The sequence below is a fragment of the Macrotis lagotis genome, chromosome 3 (assembly GCF_037893015.1).
Source record: "Macrotis lagotis isolate mMagLag1 chromosome 3, bilby.v1.9.chrom.fasta, whole genome shotgun sequence".
Classification (NCBI taxonomy): domain Eukaryota; kingdom Metazoa; phylum Chordata; class Mammalia; order Peramelemorphia; family Peramelidae; genus Macrotis; species Macrotis lagotis.
Genome location: NC_133660.1, coordinates 63,819,610 through 63,840,886, shown reverse-complemented (window position 1 = coordinate 63,840,886; position 21,277 = coordinate 63,819,610). Strand labels below are relative to the sequence as shown.

Genomic DNA, 21,277 nt, shown 5'->3' with positions numbered 1-21,277 from the left:
TTTGCAAGGCAAATGGGGTTAAGTGGCTTGCCCAAAGCCACACAGCTAGGTAATTATTAAGTGCTTGAAACTGGATTTGAACCCAGGTACTCCTGACTTCAGGGTCAGTGCTTTATCCACTGCGCCACTTAGCAGCCCCTCATATATCAGATTTTTAAAGGAAAAGTGCAATGTTTGGTAAAAAAACAATTTCAACAATTATGAAATCAATACTTTCAAGATAGGGTCTGATTTATCGACACAAAAATATTCTTTACTTCAAGCCATAATTCCACATAATGTTAAGGCACATCTGTTCTATTAAATTCTATTTAAAAACATTAGACCTTAAGATCATACAGATCTGAAGATGGTTTAGAATTTTATCAGTTTAAAACAAAAACTGAAATACATATTTGTTTACCAAGTTCCCTTATATAAAAAGAAGTTTGAAATCTGATGTTTCATTTAAACATACCTTTTGAATATTTGCCATCGATAATAGAAGTAAGTTTTGTGATTTCATTAAAAGCAGATTGTAATTCTCTCTCTAGATCTGCCTGCCTCCTTTTGGAACTATCTTTTCTCTCTCCTAATTGGCTTTGATATAGATGATTTTCCTTTTCCAGTTGTTTGCATCTACTTGAAAGTTGTTCCTATTCAATAAAACATCAACACTCAATACAAGATCAATGACCATAAAACATGATACTACAGTGGTTAATGAAAAAAAATAAGTTTTACCATTTTTTCTTTCAGATCTTGATTTTCACTTTTAAGAATTGCTGTTTCTTTCTTGGCATCCAGTGCTATGGTTTCAGTGTCAAGGAGAGACTGCTTTAAATGCTTTAGTTCTTCATATAACTTCTCACCATTGTCCTGAAAGAAGAGATATGTTAACTATGCATCTACATTGACAAAATAATACAAAAGATCATTTAAAGTTGGGTTTTTTTTTAGGTTTTTTGCAAGGCAAATGGGGTTAAGTGGCTTGCCCAAGGCCACACAGCTAGGTAATTATTAAGTGTCTGAGACCGGATTTGAACCCAGGTACTCCTGACTCCAAGGCCGGTGCTTTATCCACTACACCACCTAGCCACCCCTCATTTAAAGTTTTGAAGAGGTTTATGGGCATTATATCTCATTTAATAATACTAAACATAACTAATATTTTTTAATATAGCTTAGTGCTTTACAATTAATTCATTGGAGCCACACAACATTCCAGGGAAGTAGATGATATTAATGCCCTCATTTTATGGATATGGACCTGAGGTAGACAGAGGTTAAGTAATTTGCCTAGGATTATATATCTAGTGTCTTAAGGCAACATTTGTACTCAGAACTTCTTGACTTCTGGTCTAATTCTCTATCCATTGCACCATTTAGGCACCCCATAATAAATCCAAGTATAAGATAGGTATTACAGTTGTTATTATTCTCCCTTTGTTTTTGCATTTCATTTTATTTTTCAATTAATGAGCATTTACACTTCCTCTGATGCCCACTATTTAAAAACAAACAATAACCCCCAAAACCACTAATCACTTAAGAAATATACAGACTGAAGCAAAACAAACTCCTTCATTGTCCAAGTCTTCCAAATGCTGTTCTCATTCTGCATATTGAATCTTTCACCTCACTGTCAGGAGATGGGAAGCACAGTCTTGTCATCAGTGTCCTAGAATCACGTCTGCTCATTGTATCAATCAGATTGCTTAAGATTTTCAACAATTTGTCTTTACAGTATTATGATTGCCCTAAATTATGTTGGTTCTACCATCAGGTCATAAAAATCTTCCCAAGTTTCTTCTGACCTATCCCTTTCATCCTTTCTTATGGCATCAATAATATTACATTAGATCCATATAATTTATCTATCCATTCATCATCACTTGATGCATACCTTCTTGGTTTCCAGTTCTTGTGCTATTACAGAGTTGTTACTAATATTTTTGTACTAATATCTATGCCTTTTTTTACTCTTTCTTTGATCTCTTTGAGGATCTTTTGGGGTCTAATATAGGTATTGCTGGGTCTAATGGTTTACATAGTTTAGTTACTTTTTGGTCACAGACCTAAATTTCTTTTCACGATAGCCATAGCAAATTCATAGTTTGATCAACAGTGCATTTAATGTACATATTTTGCCACAGTCCTCTCCAACAGGATTTCTCTTTTCTGTCTACTTTGTTAATCTGATGGTGTGACATGGAACCTATTTCTTTAAGGTGAATTTCTTTAATTATTAATGATTTGGACCCCCCCATCTGACTATATCTTGATGTCTTACGAACAATTAATAAATATTTAATTATTTACTATTATGATTAGCATTTCTAGCACTACACTGAATAGTAGTAATGACAATAAACAATTTTTTTTTGTTCAACTGTTCCAATAGTACCCAACTCTTCATGACCCCATTTGGGCAAAGATACATAAGTAATTTGGTATTTCTTGTTCCAATTGACTTTACAGATGGGGAAACAGAGGCAAACATGGTTAAGTGACTTATGCAGAGTTACACAGCTATGAAGTGTCTGAGTGTCACATTTGAATTCAGGTCTTCCTGATCCTAGGTCTGACAGTGCCATCTAGCTGTCTCATTCTTAGTTTTATCCTTGATCTAAATGGAGAGGTTTCTAGTTGAACTCTATTATGTATAATGATGGCTCTGGAGTAATAACCAGCCCACCCTTATATCCTCAGGCATGGAATAATTAAGACTTAATTTAATGTGGTTACTGGCTCCCATGGAAAACTTGCCATTGTAGACATGTAGAATATTAGAAATAGAAAAAAGACCTTCAAAAATCCTCTAGTCAATTCCATTTTTGTAGGGTTTTTTTTTTTTTGCAAGGCAATGGGCTTAAGTGGCTTGCCCAAGGCCACACAGCTAGGGTCGATGCTTTATCCAGTGAGCCACCTAGCCACCCCCAATTCCATTTTCTGATAAGAAAACTGAAGTCTGGAGAAATAATGACCTGTGCAAGATCACTAGCACAGAACATAGCTAGCAGGTAGAAAAATCTAAATGACCATCCAGATCAACTGACTTGCAATTAGAACTCTTTTTGCAATTCCACACTAAGAAAGAAAATGTAGTAAAGTGAATGGGAGGCAAACTGCTTCAACTCTACAACTAGAAAAAGGGAGGTTGGGTTAACTAGAAGAGGCTGAAACTACATCCAAAGGGGAAGTGGCTCACAGACATTGTCATAGAGGTAAAGAGAAAGTAAAGAACAGTAGCAAATCTCTATGCAGAATACTCAAATTCTTTTTAATTAGAGAATTTGCTAAAAATAATTTTCATTTATTATTGATAATAGCAATAGAGGTAGTATGGTATAGAACAGAAGTGGAGAACCTTTTTCTTGCCAAGGGACATTTGGATATTTTTAACAACATTTGTGGGTTATATAAAATTACAGTTTAAAAATTAGCCTGTGGTTGCTTTGTGATTTCACAGGCCTTATACAGTCGAGAGACATACCCCACTCTTAGTATAGGGAATGAAGTATGACCTTTTCCACACTCACAGTCTCAGCACCTTGGGAAAATATTTCCTCAATTTAAAAAGAGAAGTCAAATTTTGCATAAATATTAGTGACAAAGTAAAAACTGACATTTAAATTAATTCTACAAAATAACATTCGAGTGACTCCTAATGTTAGAAGTTACATTTCACTGGCAGAATATGCACGTTTACTGCTATATAATCATATATTAATTTTTTTTTTTTTTACCACTGAACTGGAGTCCATTTTTATATTTTCTACTCTCTGTAATTCTAACAGTTTCTGGAGCTCCTTAATTTGTTCTTCTTTTTCTTTGAGCAGCTGTGATTTTGATTTTAGTTCATTCTGAAAGAATCACAGGAAAATAAAATTTAAGCACAAAATATACAAATAAATTAAGTAAAGCAAACAGCATTAGCAAATACTTTACTATTAACAAAGAAAGTATTACTGATTTTGAAAAATAAAATATAAGACATGGAACTGAGAGATGTCATGGGTCAATTTTCCTCTTCTGACAAACCCTTGTTGTTGAGGGCAGGAAGAAATTAAGAGGTGTGCATTTTTTTTTTTTTAGGTTTTTGCAAGGCAAATAGTGTAAGTGGCTTGCCCAAGGCCACATAGCTAGGTAATTATTAAGTGTCTGAGACTGGATTTGAACCCAGGTACTCCTGACTCCAGGGCCAGTGCTTTATCCACTGCGCCACCTAGCCGCCCCTATAGAGGTATGCATTCTAAGGCACAAAAGACTATCCTCAAAATGTTCAAAAAGTTATATACAAACAGCAACAGCATAAAGTATATTCTAAGACAAAACATTTAAATCCTATTTTCTTGTATGATTATGCTGATAAAATAAAATTACATGTTACAGTTTGCATCTCAGATTTATTAGGAAAAATTGCACCAGAATAGCTATTCTTTGCCTCTTAGACAAATAGGTGGCCCACCAAATACAGCGCCAGGTTTGTAGTCAGGAAGAATCATATATGTGTTGAGTTTAAATCTGGCCTCAGGTACTTACTAGCTAAGTGACCTGTTTACCTTAGTTTCCTCAACTGGAAAATGAGCTGAAGGAGAAAATGACAAACCACTCAAATCAAAAATCTATCTACCTATAGTCAGGAAATGTCATTAATTCACTGAATAAGCAATAAAAGAGACAATAGGACTATGGAGAATTAAATACTAGACATATATTAAATAAAAACATAGTATAAAAGCTAGAAGAACAACTATCTGGTGCAGCTTTACCTTCAAACAGGCCCCATAAACCAACCCAGCAAGATAGTACCACAATTATTATAGCTCTTTCTGGACGTTAGAAAAGTTAGACATAATTAGAAATAGTAATTTCAATTTCAAAATCTTTTCTTTGGACAAATTTATGCTCCATGTTACTTGGTAAGAGAGTGAGTCAGCTTTCATCAGTATAGGGAACTCCTGATATGAAAACTCCATCCAGGGGCAGCTAGGTGGCACAATGGATAGGGCACAGGCCCTGGAGTCAGGAGGACCTGAGTTCAAATCCAGCCTCAGCCACTTAATAATTACCTAGCTGTGTGACCTTGGGCAAGTCACTTAACCCCACCATCTTGCAAAAACCAAAAAAGAAAAAAAACCCAAACAAAACAGCATCATCCACCAATATAGAATTTATGAGTTTCATGTAGAAGTTCAGTTTTGGGTTTTGATATATTTTGCCAAATAACCTAAAAGGAAAAGTTTCCCATTGATACTTTAACTTAGTATGACCAAGATTTTGCTTGGAGCCTACTTGATATAAATTCCTCCTCTAAGGAGGAAAAGAATTCATGGTCTTCAAAAGTTACTGGGCATACTTAAGAGGACTTGCCCTATGATCATATCAATATGTATCTGAGGTTGGACTTGAACTGAAGTATTTCTGACTTTAAGACTAGATTTATACCTTTTTTGTTTTAAACTTTTTTAATAAAAGACTGGATTTTTGGGGGGTTGGGGGCAAGTAAGGGTTGCTATATTGGGTACTGTCTAGTCTCTAAGATCTTTGCACCTGGTGCCACAAATCTAGTAGGAAGCATTCATAGAAAAGTCACTTGCCTTTTTGACTTTTCATTTTGTAACATTCCTGAAATTAACATGGCACCTCAAAGATTGTGGAACATTATTTCTTATTTTGGCTATGGTATCTTTCAGACAGAATTTGAATATTAAACTACCCAAATAATTAAATTTGTAACAAGTTAAAATCTGGCTAAACTTCTTACAACTTACCTTTTTAATGAGAAATAAACTGATAGCCTAAACAAAGAAATAAACTGATATAAATGGAAATAAACTGTCTAAATAAAGAAGTGATATTTATTGTAATAGTCAAGGCAGCAAGGTATGCAATGGCTAGCTTTCTGGGCCTGGAGCGAGGAAGATCTGAGTGCAAATGAAGCCTCTGACACTTACTAGACACTTAATTGTTACTTATACTTCAACTTCCTCAACTATAAAATAGGGTTAATGATAGCACCTGCCTCCCAGGATAATTGTGAGGATCAAATGAGATAATATTTATAGAGGTTTTTAAAAAATTGGTTTACTTGTTTTTTGCTATTTTTCTTTTTAAAAAAGCATTTTTTTCCCTCCAATCACATGTAAAGACAATTTTTAAGATTCATTTAAAAAAAATAAAAAATTTTTTCCTTCTTCCCTCCCCCTAAGACAATATGCAATATATATATATATATATATATATATGTAATCATGTAAAACATATTTCCATATCAGTCATATTGTGAAAGAAGAACTAGAACAAAAGGAAGAAAAATCAAGCAAAAAAAGAAATCAAGTGAAAAATAATAGGCTTTGCTCTACACTCAGAATCCATCAGTTCTTTCTCTGATTTTGGATAGCATTTTTCATAAATCCTTTGGACTTCTCTTGGATCTTTGTATTGATGAAAAGAGGTAAATCATTTTTAATCATTTTTGACTGTTCATGACCCTGTGAATCACACTGTCCTTGATGTTTCTTGGCAAGGATACTGAAGTGGTTTGCCATTTCTGTCTCCAGTGGATTAAGGCAAACAGAAGTTAAATGACTTACCCAGATTATACAGTTAGTGTCTGAGGCCAGGTTTGAAATCAGGTCTTCCTGACTCCAGACCTAGTGCTCTCCACTGACCCACCTAACTACTTCCTAGGCCAACAGCTTAAGTGACTTGACCAAGGTCACACAGCTAATAAGTGGTGGTGGTGGGGTCTTCTGAACTTAAGTCTTCCTGACTGCTGGTACATAGTAGAATCACTAACATTGTTTTGCTTATATTAATTTAAAATCTTGATTCTTGCTTCAGTAATTCATGTTTGTGGTGGACTAAGGAAATAATTCATAGTTGATTATTGCAAAATCTTGCTGTTATCATGTACAATGTTAAGATAATATATGTAAAGGGCCTAGCACAGTAATTGGCACTTGTTATTTTTTAGTTGTGTCCAACACCATTTGAGGTTTTCTTGGCAAAAATACTGGAGTGGTTTGCTATTTCCTTCTCTAGGAATGGAAACTGAGCCAGAGTGGAGTGACTTGCCTAGGATCACACAGTGTTTGAGGCCATATTTGAACTCAGGTATTCCTGACTCCAGGTTTGGCATTCTATCCATTGTGCCATCTAGCCCCCAATTTCTTCTAAGATCTCCAATATAAAGAAAAGTTTATATTTAGACAGGAATCATATGGGATTCTTTTTTAGGAAACAAAAAGTAGAGATTCAAATTCAATTTTAATAGATGATAATCTGTTGGTTAAATAAAAATTTCTGATTCCCAAATTTGCTAATATCACTAATTCGGTGTGACAATAAATATATTACATCTTATATTTCCCCCCATAAATCAGTTCACAAGGCAGAATTGAGTAGGCTTGTTTTTGGGTTATAAAATACACAGCAAAGATGTCACAATTATTCTTTCTATCAAAGACATAAAAATTCTTTATTATATCTAAAATAAGAAACTCAAATAACTTATCAATAATTTCAAATTTATATTCCAATCTAGGCAATTCGGAACCCCCAAGGAAATATTGCTTCAAAAAGGAAATAAAAAGACAATGAGGATTTTTTCCTCTTAAATTATTTAATGTTAATTAGTAGCAAATCATTGTAATAGCTTTTGAAAAGACAAGAAAATCAGTTTCAAGACACTAAATAATGTATTCCATTTAAGAATATTTTTGTTAATAGTTTCTATTTACATAATTCCTATTCAAATAGTTTGATCTGGATTGAATTTAGAGGAGGAATTTATATCAATAGATTCCAAGCAAAATCTTGGCCATCCTAAGTTAAAGTATCAATGAGAAACTTTTCCTTTTTAGGTTATTTGGCAAAATATATCAAAATCCAAAACTGAACGTCTACATGAAGCACCATTATAAAATTTTATTTTTCTTTGAATGCTTCACATAGGATCATACATGTATGCAGAAAGATCACCAGTGCCTCAAATTCCTAAGAACAATGAATGGCAGAAATCTCCATGTTTCATTATACTTAATATTTCATTATTTCTTACCTCCTGTTCTTTTACAGTTTGCATTTCCAGAGTCATAAATTCCTCTAATTCGAGCTTTTCATTTAATTTTAATTCCATTTCTGCTTTTTTTCTTTGTAGTTGTTCATAATCTAATACCAGATTATCGAAGTTGGCACGCAGTGAATTCAACTCATTCTGCACAGTCTCCTATGGGAGGGAGAGAATCAGACTTTCACTTTAGAGAGTTGGGTTCAGGAATCCATAATTGTCAACTGTTTCTACCATGATCTACACATTAGCTTAAGGGAAATTGTAGACCCATTTTGTTTTTCATCTTGAAGAAATGACAAATCATAGCTCATTTTCTTTCTTATTCAGTATTAGGTTTCCCATTCCTCTAAATGGGGTTCTTCATTAAATGACCACCAATCATGGTTGATTTTCACCTGTCACCATAAAAGTATTTAATGCTATTTTGCCTCTCCATGATTTTGTCTTTGGTTTTCCAAGAAAACCCCCCGATCATCAATTTATTGGATGTTAGTAGTCTAGTTAATAAATTAATTTCCTAGAAACTCTGTCTCTAGGGGTTTTTCATTTGTCACAATGGAGGGAACAAAACACTTGGGTAGCAGTGGGTAGATGAACTAGAGTAGGAAGAAACATAAAGCAGAGGCACAATCTGGAGGCTGTTGAAATAACCTAGGCGAAAGGTGATAAACGTTTAAACTAAGGTGGTTATTATGTGGTTGGAGGGAAGGGATGAGCTATAAGAGATGCTTGTTCTGGTGGTAGAAACTGTGCAGGATTTGGCAACTGATTGGAAATGAAAAGTTAGGGGAGGAGGAGCCCAGGAAAATATCCAGGTTATGAACTCACGAGAACAGAATGGGGTGGCTAGATTACGGGCCCTGGAGTCAGAAGTACCTGAGTTCAAATCCGGCCTCAGACACTTAATAATTACCTAACTGTGTGGCCTTGGGCAAGTAACTTAACTCCATTGCCTTGCCAAAAAAAAAAAAAAAGAGAGAGAGAGACTAGAAGGAACAGTTCTGACTATATATCTACCAGATGAAACCATTCTTTCCTTTTAAGGCCCAGTTTAAAAGCCACCCCTTTCACAAAACATTTTCTTCCTTTTTATTTTTTAGCTTACATTTTTCTTTCTTCATAAAAAAAAAATATTCCCCCCAATTTAAAAGTGGTTTTCAACATTCATTCAACCCTCAAGTTTCTGAGTTCTAAATTTTCCTTTTTTCCTCCCCCCCTCCATGATAAGAATCTGATATGGATTATACATATATAATCATGTTAAACATATTTCCATATTAGTCATGTTGGGAAAGAAAAATCAGATAAATGGGAAAAACTGAGAAAGAAAAAAGAAATTTTAAAAAGTGAAAACAGTATTAAGTTTTTTCTTCTGCTGAAATTTTTTTCCTTATATATTTTGCACATATTACATTCTTTTGCATAGTACTTTATACTTATTTAGATGCATGTCCTATCTCCCAAATTACTTTATAAGTCTTCTATCTCAAAAAATATTATAAGTCCTAAATATGGAGCTGAATTATTTCAAAGGTGAAAATTTGTTCAATAATACATATTGCAATCCTCAAACAGAACCATAATAAAATTCTTTGAACATTGGAAGTCCAATGCAGTAAAAATGTTAACTCAGTCATTTGTAAAGCATTTTAGATCAAATAAAATATAGATCACCACTTTCCCCTCAGTTAATCTTATTAAGAGTAATACTCCAACATAATGCTCCATCTTTTGATTATTCTATTGAAAATTTTGACTCCCTGAAGAACTTAAGACTTTTATCTCAACTTATACCATATTTTCTGCTTGCCCAAAATCCTGCCTATTCTAAGAATCATCTAAGTTTCTGGAAAGGAGGATGAATTATCTAATATATCTTTGTATTTAAAACATTGTGCTAGGTTCTAGGAATACAAAATAGACTCTGGTGTTAATGAAGTTGAAAAAGACAGGATGTTGAAAGATTAGATTATCATATAGTAAATAGCTTTTCTCATGCACATGTTTTAAATGGAGTTCATTCACAGAGAATATGAGTATGAATATTATTATAAACAAAAACTAAAAAAAATTCACAAAAATATGCAATTTCACAAAGCACACTTCTTAACCTACCTTCTCTGATATTATTGTTTCACAAAGTTGAACTGAATCCAATAAATCTTGTTCCTGAATCTAGAAAGAAAATGTTTGATAAATACTACAAAATATCATCAAATTAAATGAAATTGACACTGTTTCCTCAGATGCTGAATGGGATCCAATATTTTTTCAGCTGAGAACTAAAACTTAAAATATATAGCATGGAATACTGATATTTTAAGTTTACTTCATGGAAAAATGTTAGATTTTCACTGTACTATTTTATTACTCATGATTATTCATGATAACTATACAAGTTTTTTTGGGGATTTCTAATTTCCTCCCCTTTAACCTTACTTGCGTTGTCTAGCTCAGCTGTACTTACATTGCTACTTTGGAATTGTTATTTCAAGATGAACTAGAATATGCCATTTTCTTATAGCTGCTTACCATAAAATTTTGATCACATGTCCAGACAAGATTATAATTAGAATCAATAGTGAAGAACTGATAGTAAGTTAATATAGATAGCAAAATCCTGATCTTAGAAGTACCATAAATTTAGAAAAATATAATAAAATATTAACTAGGTGCATTTGTAGTAATCAGTGGAGTTAGCTACATGTCACAATGGATAAACTGCCAGACATTATTATTAGTAGTAATATAATATTATAATTACTAATAATATTTTTACTGAGGGCAAATAAGAAAACAAAAATTCAGAAAACACTTTTTGTAACCTTCTACCTGTCACATTAGAAAATTTTCCTGTATTTACTAAGTTACACCAAATTCATTGATAGCACCACTAAATCCTGACACAGGAATAAAAGATTTAATATGCAAAAGTCCTATGCAGGGGAGGGAGAGAGCTATAATTAAGGAGCCCACCCTAGTACATCATATGGTCTTTGCAAACCAAAAGAGAACCACTAAGGTAGGAGGCAGCTCTACCCTTACTGATATCTATATCTATTTCTATCTTTCTATATATAAATCTGAATCTAGATGGCTTTGTTCTGGTTGCCAAATACCAAGAATATTGTCAATATTGAGTAAAGGCTTACCTAGAACTCAGATTTATTCTTAAAATTAAATGTCAATATGTTTACAAAATAGGGGCGGCTAGGTGGCACAGTGGATAGAGCACTGGCCCTGGAGTCAGGAGTACCTGGGTTCAAATCCGACCTCAGACCCTTAATAATTACCTAGCCGTGTGGCCTTGCCTTGAAAAATCTAAAAAAAAAGTTTACAAAATAACACAATATAATGTAGTAACATAAAAGCTTCTATATCATATTAAAGTTACCTGATTTAACTTTGTTGCTGGATTCCAATCTGTCTCAGATATTGTTTCAAGAGTATTACTGAAAATATCAAACTCTGAACATATAGCTAAAATTAGGAGAAAGAAAAAAGTTACATTCATGAAAAATCTGATAGCTTCTTTTTCCAAAACAATTTCAAAATGACCCAGAATTACATGAAAAAATAATCATGGCTTTAGATAACAAGTTAAACTATGCCTCCTTAAAACTACAACACTAACATAATCAACCCCCTCATATCTTAGAGAAATAATTCAACAAAATCTTTCTTTTTTTTGCAAGGCAAATGGGGTGAAGTGGCTTGCACAAGGCCACACGGCTAGGTAATTATTAAGTGTCTGAGGCCGGATTTGAACCCAGGTACTCCTGACTCCAGGGCCAGTACTCTATCCACTGCGCCACCTAGCTGCCCCTCAACAGAATCTTTCAATTAAATATGGAAGGTTGGATTCAGAAGAAAAGTAGGTAGATAATGTCTTCTATATGATGTGATAGAAAGACATGTAAAATAACTATTGAATAATTAATTTGATCAAGTACTCATACTTCCTGTACATCTTATTTTATTCAGTATTGAAGTATATAGTCTCTTCTCATAAACTTTTATGAGCAGAAAGGAAGGGGTGAAAAAACTGAAGGTGTTTAATTTGAAGTTTTTATGCTAAGCAATTTGGGCTCTTTTGAACTAGAATAAAAGACATTCTACTTGTATTATCATTATGAGTTTAATATAGCTATTTTATTATATGAAGCATTTTTTATAATTTAAATATAAGTTTCTATATTTGAAAATCATGTTAAGACATTGGACAATTTATATATTGCCAGTCATCTTCTAAAATTTATCTTTCAACCTCCATTATCTGGAATGATTGAGAACTTTGTTTAATGTGAGGCAGTGGATCTCTAGGACCAGAAAATAATACCAATACATTAATTCTGAAATCTGAGACAACAGCAACATATACACACAAGAGTGTTTCAATGTATTGAATGTTGAAGCACAAATAGAAGTGAAATGTGTGCTAGTCAATAGGTGGTCATGGAAAGACAGTATAGTGGAAAAAGTGAAGGACTTGGAGGTCAGAAGACCTGAGTTTGAAACAACATCAGACACCTAAGCAAATCATTTAACTCTGCTAAACCTCAGTTTTCTCACCTGCAAAATGGTGATAACAGAATATTGTGAAGATCAAAAGAAATAACAGAAAGCACAATGTAAACACCAACTATAATTAATTTTAAATGTATAGAGGTTGTAGGCAAACATATAGGACTAGGGCATGTTAGTCACAGGGTGAGAGGCAACTCTACCCTTACTGATCATACTTGGCTTTATGCAGCCATCTTTTGCTCGACAAAAGGCAATAATACTGTCAATACCGAGAGAAGACTTAACTAGAATATAGATATATTCTTGAAATTACTACTCATTTGTAAATTTCATTTATTCTTTTGGTTATATGATAAAAATTCTATCATGAATCTCATTACAAATCAATATTACTTAATGAAGTATATAGCACTATTGAAACAAATGGACACAATGTACTTTGGCTTTTGAAACAATTTTGATTTAGATAATTAGAATGGCTATTTGTTTTACCAGAATTACTTACATTCATCAGTTTCTACTATGGAAGGTATAGCAGTAGCCTTGATTGATTTGGTCACAGTGGCCTTTGTTATAGCAAAGTCATCTACATAGCCAATATCTTTCATTTTGTTCATTTTGCCAGGGCACCAAGTAACTCTTCTTTTTCTTTTGGCCTAAGATGCAAACGAGCAAAATGATTATATCAAACACAGATAAAATGCAGGACAACAGGAATTCTTTCCAGTTTTGTTATTCTTTTTGGGTTTTTGCAAGGCAAATAGGGTTAAGTGGCTTGCCCAAGGCCACATAGCTAGGTAATTTTTAAGTGTCTGAGACCAGATTTGAACCCAGGTACTCCTGACTCCAGGCTTTATCCACTGTGCCACCCAATCACCCTTTCTTTCCAAGTTTTTAATAAACAATTTTATGATTGTGATTCCCACTAAGGAAAACTCAGCACCTTAAAATCAATATTAATATTCTAAATGAGATGGGTTTTTTCCTCCCCTATGTTTTCACAATGGTTATTTTCTTAATACTTGATGAAATTGTCATTTATGCTTAACTTTTGTAATAAGTTTTTACTTCTCATGTAAGATCTATCAGTTGATAACAGAATGCCTTCTGTGGGGGGTGGGGGAGGGAAGCAAGAATGGGGGGAAAATTGTAAAACTCAAAATAAATAATCTTTCTAAAAAATGAAGGGCAAAAAAAAAAGGAAAAGATATATCAGTTGAAACAGGATTCATTTGAATTACTTGTAGTTATGTTTGTAATAAAAGAAAACTGGCAATAAATTTCCAATATGCTGGTCAAATAATGTTCTGGGCTTCTTGAACATATTCTATAGTTGAATTATTTGAACCCAGAAAATTTCACATGAAAAGTAGGGATGTATAAAAAATATGTGTAATATATTACATAGGTTTATATATTAAGCATAAAACATGCATATACTTTCTATACAAATATATGAACATATTTATATAAAATATAAATAATGAAATTAACATTTATACAGATCATCAAACAACTGTATTCATACAAGATATGCCATAGATATTATAATATTAGGAAAATAAGGCAATTTTATCAATATGTAATATTGAAATAATATTACATAAAAATTATATAGTAACATACAACAATTATTTAATTTTACCTTTAGATCCTGCTGTAATGTGATGGAAGAAGAGGTTACCAACATCTGTGTTAAATTCTGAATTTTGTCATTTTGTACTTTTTGAAGCAAGTCTTTCTCTTCCAAAAGTTGAGCTAACTGATCTTTCTCCATTGCTTGGACACGAGTCTCAGAAGAAACCTAAAGGATAATTTATTGCATATTACCATGTTGTCATATCTGTTAGCTAATACTACATTTGAAAGACTAAGAAGTAATTCAGAAGGATGAGAATTTACATGTAAACTAAAAACACTACAACAAAAAGTTATAAACAAAAATTTCCTAAAAATTTTTGTTAAAATATATATTCCCAGGAGGCTAGGTGGTGCAGTAGATAGAACACCGGCTCTGGAGTCAGGAGTACCTGAGTTCAAATTCAGACTCAGACACTTAATAATTACCTAGCTGTATGGTCTTGGGCAAGCCACTTAACCCCATTTGCTTTGCAAAAAAAACCCTAAATATATATGTATTCCCCTGCAAAATTTCAGTATCATTAATCAATAATACTTAGCTTGTCCAGGTAAAAAGAGACAATACATTTAAAACAATCTTGTTGAATCAGACATAGTAGGATATAAACAACAGGCACAAAAGGAAAATAGCCATACTAATTATGTTGTATTTATGGGCAGGTAGCTATTTTGGACCAGGTTTATGTTTCCAAAATAATTTCATCTAATTTCACCTTCTGGCTAGGTATTATTTTGGAAACATTATAAACCTGGTCCAAAAGGCCTTCAATTATATTTACTAGTAAAATAAAGTAGTAGATGAAATGAGAAGTAGAAACTAATGACTTAAAATTTTCCAGTGGAAGCCAGACCCAATAAATAGCTATGAGAAATTTTAAAAAATAAAAGTTTAAGATACCAAATATACTGACCAACAAGGTCAAAGGAGATAATACTACTAGGTGACTACAGTGAGAACCAATTTACAAATTCAGACTTTGAAAAGACATGTACAGTAAATGGAAGCAAATGCCTATAATTAAAATAGCTTGGTTTTTGATAGTACAGTAATAGATCAGTTAGGACCAGTCTACCATGGAAGAGTTTCCTGAGAGAATTTTGCTATTATCTGACCTATTCTAAACTATTCTCAGTCACAAGTAGAAAAGTCTAGATCAGATACAAGTTGAAATGTAAATTTTTAAATGAATAAACAACTAGGAAGTTTTTAAAGGTATTTCTGGCTGATTTGGGGGCTATGATAATACTCTATGTGTGTGCTTGTGTGGCTTCTCATATGGATGAGCAATCAGATGTGTTCATGGACTGAAATGATTTTAAAAGAATAGCGGAGGCTGATTTGAAATGGAATTTTATTTATGTATTTATTTATTCTTAGCAAGGCAATAGGGTTAAGTGGCTTGTCCAAGGTCACATAGCTAGGTAATTATTAGGTGTCTGAGGCTGGATTTGAACTCAGGTACTCCTGACTCCAGGGCCAGTGCTCTACCCATTGCATCACCTAGCTGCCCTTAAATGGAATTTTAAAAGGAATAGGGATAGGTCTAGAGATCTGGACTTGGAGTATTCTTGTCAGACTATTGCCTCTTGATATGTCAGACTTAAGTGATAGATTAGATTACACAATGGTTGGCTTGCAAGGAGGGTTAGTAAGGAGTTGTGTTAAAGAAAATCTTTTGTGTCAACATCAAGACCTGTAACCTCACTGACAAGAGTATTCTCTCCAAAGGTGCTGATAAAAACCCACCCAGACCCTTTCACCTCAGATGATTCTTCTTTATGTCTTTCCATCAATCTTACTCAGAAATTTACCAAAGGTACTAAGGACCTTAATCTGGATTTTTTAAACACGGAATAAACACCAATGAAATCACTAGGTGGTCCATCGGCTATTCCTCTATTTCATGATGCAACACCTAACCTACCTGGTCTACTGCAATAGCCTCCTAAAATGTTCTCCAAGAATCACTTTTTCCTCTTCTAGTCTGTTCTTTATATGGCATATTTATTCTAGGTAATAAATCTATTTGTTAGTACTTTTTTTTTTTGTTTTTGCTTAGGGTTCCATATATCTGGAACGTCCATATTCAAGCATCACATCCTCCAGAAAGTATTCTGAAATCCCCCATTATTGAATTTGGTCTCCTTCCCCCAGACTTCTTTCAATATTGTTTACCAACTGTAAACTTTACGAATTAGAACATTAATAATATATGCATTGGCATTTTATCCCCCACTAGACAATAAGCTCTCTCTCTCTCTCTCTCTCTCTCTCTCTCTCTCTCTCTCTCTCTCTCTCTCTCTTTTAGGTTTTTGCAAGGCAAATGGGGTTAAAGTGGTTTGCCCAAGGCAACACAGCTAGGTAATTATTAAGTGTCTGAGACTGGATTTGAACCCAGGCACTCCTGACTCCAGGGCCGGTGCTTTATCCACTGTGCCACCTAGCCGCCCCAACAATAAGCTCTCTTAAGGCAGTGATCATGTCTTGTTATTACTTTTTCCTTTTCAGAAGCACTTAATACAATGAGCTATATAAAATGGGCTTTTAAGCTTTTAAAAAAATGAATGAAACTTCAATATATTAATGAAACAAAACACAACAAGAATTAGTGTGCTTAGGTTACATATTACTGCTGCTTTGTTAATAGGAGACGAAGAGATTAAAAACAAAATAACCAAGTCTAAGGAAAAAATATAATCTAGTATTTCAGCAACATTTTCTGCCATTACCACCTATCTCCTTGGTATGATTTCATATTATCTAATGTTAGAAGACTTTAAATCAGTATATACAGAGAAACTAGGTAATTTGCAAATGAAAAATAAAATGAAATTTCCAAAATTGTATCTCTTAGGAAAAATAATCCCTAAAAGGCAATAAATCTAAAACATTGTTGTAAACTACTTTATTGATTCATTTTTCAAGTGTATTGCATTATTTTCAAGCCTCTGATCAAGTTTCTTTCTGTATTAGAACAAAGCATCACTCAGTTTATCACTATCCTATATGGTTCACACGTACCTCCTCTAGTTGTTTTTTCAAATCTATTATTTCCTTCCGATATCTTTTCAAGAGAGCTTCATCATCCAATACCTCATTAACATGAGGTGTATTTTTCATATATTTAGCTGTGCTGGCAAACTGAAGGGGAAAAAACCCACAACATTAATTATTAAATCATTTAATAAAATGTATGGGAAAAAATGAACTAGTAACTACAAGTAAATCAATTCAGTACTGAAAGTGTAACCTGTACCAACTGCTAACAATTTTATAGAAAATTAAGTATCAATTTCAAGATGTAATCATGAGAAGTATCCACTTCATTAGGGCACTGCAGGAAACTTCCACAAAACCATTTCAATCTCTGTTGTCTTATGTCAAGAAAAAAGCAATTACAGCATATAAAGGAACTCTTAAGCAAACATAACGTTAGCAGGGATAGAACACGTATAAAAACAACTATAACCCAATGAGACATAGCTAATAATTCATTAGTTAATATGAACTTATGCACTTATGAAAGGTGAAATGCCAAGTTAACTAATTTCGGCAATTGTGATGAACAAATGTATACAATTCCTCTCCTAAACCTGCCCCTTTTCACCAGGCTAATTCTCTTGACTGCCTCCCATCTCATCTAAGTTTGAAACCTTGGAATCTTCTTTGGCTTTTCCTTTCCTCTGCACATAAAATTACCTGCCAACAACCAATAATTCTATCTCAAATTCCAATCCTTCCTGTCCTTTCCCACTCACTCCTATTATGTCTCCATGAATGAAGAAGTCAAGGTAGTGTCAATAGTTTTTAGCAATCAATGATGTGAAAAACATTTATTGAAAATGACCTTTTTAGATATCATTACTAGAGTCAAGTTTCATTCTGGGTCCATCAACATTCATAAGTACTGTCACAAATATGCAATATCCTGGCACATCTTCACATTTACTCCGTAGGTGATGGAACTCTAGAACCACTCGAGTGAATTCCTTGATCCTTCCATCCCCTTCCAGCCCCTCTTCTATCTCTCAGCCAAAATACAGATTTCAAATCCTCACCATATATTCTCTTCTTAACTTCTGAAACATGGCTATTACCTTCACCACCTCCAGTAAAACTGTTAAGGATGCCTTTTCCCTCAGTAATCATACTTCTCCACCTCCCTACTATGGATAACACTAGTAACCAAGGAAAGAACGGCTGTTTCCTTGGCTTCCATAACATCCTGATTCTTCTCTCTAGGTGGCTGCTTCTCTTCCACTGTCATTCAAAGCACTCCTAAGTCTTTTACCTACCTTTACTATCTATCTCTTCTCCTTTGATTTACCCATAATACACATATATGCTCTATGCTCCACATAAACCAGTTTATTCAATGAAATCTAAATATACTCTGTGCTTTCTTACCTCTGCTGATCTGTCTTTTTCTTCCTTGAAATTTTTCCATATTATTTTGGCCTTTGGAAATTCTTTAAAACCCAACTAAAATAGCAGCTCTTCTCCAAAGAAGTTTACCTTCGCCATAACAGCAAGAAGTGATTCTTTTATCATTATATAAATCTCTAGATATCTATATGTGCACACTATACACACACACACATATATAAAATCAATCATACATACATGTGTTTTCTGTACTCTTTATAGATGCATGTATTCATTTATTACATTACTTTCTAGCGTGCCTTACATTCCCTAGTAGAGAAGGGTCCAGGACCATGTCTGATAAATCCTTGTATTGCATGTAGTGAATAGGAACTAGTCACATCTAGTATAATTAGTGACTCTGTTAGCATTTGTTAAATAATATTTAATGGAAATCATATAAACCTAATTGATGTGAATTTTTTACTGTAACAATGAAATGTATTCTCAATTTTCTATGAGCAGCTCTGATTGCTTTGGAGTCCATGGAACATGAGGCTAACATGCCATTTAGGCCTGGTCATCTCACCATCAATCCCCACTAATGCTTTACACTTTCCTTTTGTGTGATGTATTCAACCATTAAATTGTAAGCACTCTAAAGGCAAAGACTTTCTTTTTCGTATTTGTATCCCATTGTGTTTAGCATGATGTGTGGTACAGCAGACACTTAAGTATTTTTTCATTCCTAAAAATGACTTCCAGTAGTGATTTCATATTTTACAAAATAAAAACAACAACTACTTACTTGGAGAGTACTAAGTGTTTCATCAAAAGATGCTGGAGTGATAGTACAAATAATAAGGGTTTTTGCATTTCCTCCCAAAGAATTCTGGAGAATCCGAGTCAGTTTGCTGTCTCGATAGTTTATGAAACCTCTTGCAATGAAAAAATGGGTTGAGAAAGAAAAAAAATCAGCAACTTTCATAAGTTCAGTAAAGAGTATTTATTAAGATAAAGATGGTTCCTTATCACTAGTATAAAAATATTATAATTATGCCTTTTTTTTTGCAAGGCAATGGGGTGACTTGCTCAAGGTCATACAGTGAAGTAATTATTAAGTTCACATTTGAACTCAGGTCCTCCTGACTCCAGGTCAATGTTCTATCCACTACCCCTGAACCATCTTTATATTTTATCATATGGCACAACTAGGAAAGTTTTCATTTTATTAATATCGTAGATCAGGCCAAAATCATTACTACTGTATAATCTAATAAAGTGAGGCAGGAAGGTCAGTCATATACATAAGAAACTAAGTTCATTGAATCATGAAGACTTTATAAAGCAAAAAGAATTTTTACATTTGAATGGTATTAAAATGCTACCCTTTTCAAACCATTCGGATGCTTGGACATTCATAAATATATGAAATGTTGTTTACCCAGCTTGTCCATCACTAAGTTTCTTGATCACTTGTCCCAATATAAATAAGCTCCTATTAATATTGCAACCTTCTTTGAGTCGAACTCCTGCAATTAGAAAAAATATGCATGTATGAATATGTTAAAATAAATGTAAATTTTGAATGAGTAGTCTTATTCATCTATAAAATTATAGGAAACCTAGTAGAGAAAAACCTGGCAGCACAATTTCACAATATAGCATGAAATTTCAATTACCTAGAGTGGTGATAATGGGGCAAACTTGGTTCATTCTGGATCTTATTATCTTTTACAGATAATAGTGGCTGATAGTTTTAAACAGATACTATTTATCATTTTAAGAAAAGCTTCATTTATTCCTATGCTTTCTTGGGTTTTTAGTACGAATGAGTGCTGTATTTTATCAGAAGCTTTTTTCGGAGTCTGTTGAGATAATCATGATTTTTGGTAATTTTGTTACTGATGTGGTCAATTAACCAGATATTTTTCCTAATACTGAACGGGCCTGTGTTTTATTTAAAATTTTTACATCAATAGTAATTAAGGAAATTAGTTTAGTTTTGTTTTTGCTCTTCATGATGTAGGTATTAATATCATATTTATCTTATAAAAGAAATTCCTTTTTTGCCTAAAATAGTTTAGGTAGTATTGTAATTAACTATTCTTTAAATGTTTGGTAGAATTTATCCATGAATTCATCTGATGCTGGTTGTTCAAATTCTTTTTCTAAGAAAGGCTTATTTTATGTGTTCTAGTTTCTCTTGTTAATCTGAGCAATTCATATTTTTAGTCACTATTTATCCATTTTACTTAGATTGTTTTTGATTTTTTGGGATTTCCAGTTTAATTGGGGATTTTTAATTCATTTAAAAGAATTTCTTTTTAGTTGCATGCTCAATTCATTGATCAGCTCTTTCTCTATTTTACTGAAGCAAATGTAAGAGTAAGGTACAAGTATTATCTGTCACCATGCTTACAACTTCCCTTGCACTGTAAAAATTCTTCCTTTTACCTCTTTTATGGGAGATCACTTATCCTATTTTACCTCTCCTTTCCCTCTTCTCCCTGTGCATCTCTCTCTTTCTTTTCCCTTTATCTTATTTTTTAAAAATCATTCTGTCATAGTCAACTCACACCTGCACCTTCTCTATATTAATAATGATGTTCTTAGAAGTTACAAAAAGCATCTTCCCAAGCAGGAGTGTAAATAGTTCCTTATGAGTTCTCCTTTTTTGCTCA

General features: G+C 33.3%; 1 protein-coding gene across 3 annotated transcripts in view; it reads right to left on the bottom strand.

Annotated features, from left to right (window-relative positions):
* CENPE (centromere protein E) overlaps positions 1 to 21,277 on the bottom strand; it is a 99,265-nt gene that overhangs the window by 62,560 nt on the left and 15,428 nt on the right. For all 3 annotated transcript variants that reach the window (XM_074228770.1, XM_074228771.1, XM_074228772.1), the window contains exons 10-20: positions 20,038 to 20,125; positions 19,402 to 19,531; positions 17,250 to 17,369; positions 14,232 to 14,390; positions 13,092 to 13,242; positions 11,454 to 11,539; positions 10,175 to 10,234; positions 8,048 to 8,215; positions 3,729 to 3,845; positions 724 to 858; positions 458 to 635 (exon numbers count right to left, since the gene is read on the bottom strand). In XM_074228770.1, coding sequence (XP_074084871.1) covers positions 458 to 635; positions 724 to 858; positions 3,729 to 3,845; positions 8,048 to 8,215; positions 10,175 to 10,234; positions 11,454 to 11,539; positions 13,092 to 13,242; positions 14,232 to 14,390; positions 17,250 to 17,369; positions 19,402 to 19,531; positions 20,038 to 20,125 — 1,392 coding nt within the window. The remainder of the gene's footprint in view (positions 1 to 457; positions 636 to 723; positions 859 to 3,728; positions 3,846 to 8,047; positions 8,216 to 10,174; positions 10,235 to 11,453; positions 11,540 to 13,091; positions 13,243 to 14,231; positions 14,391 to 17,249; positions 17,370 to 19,401; positions 19,532 to 20,037; positions 20,126 to 21,277) is intronic.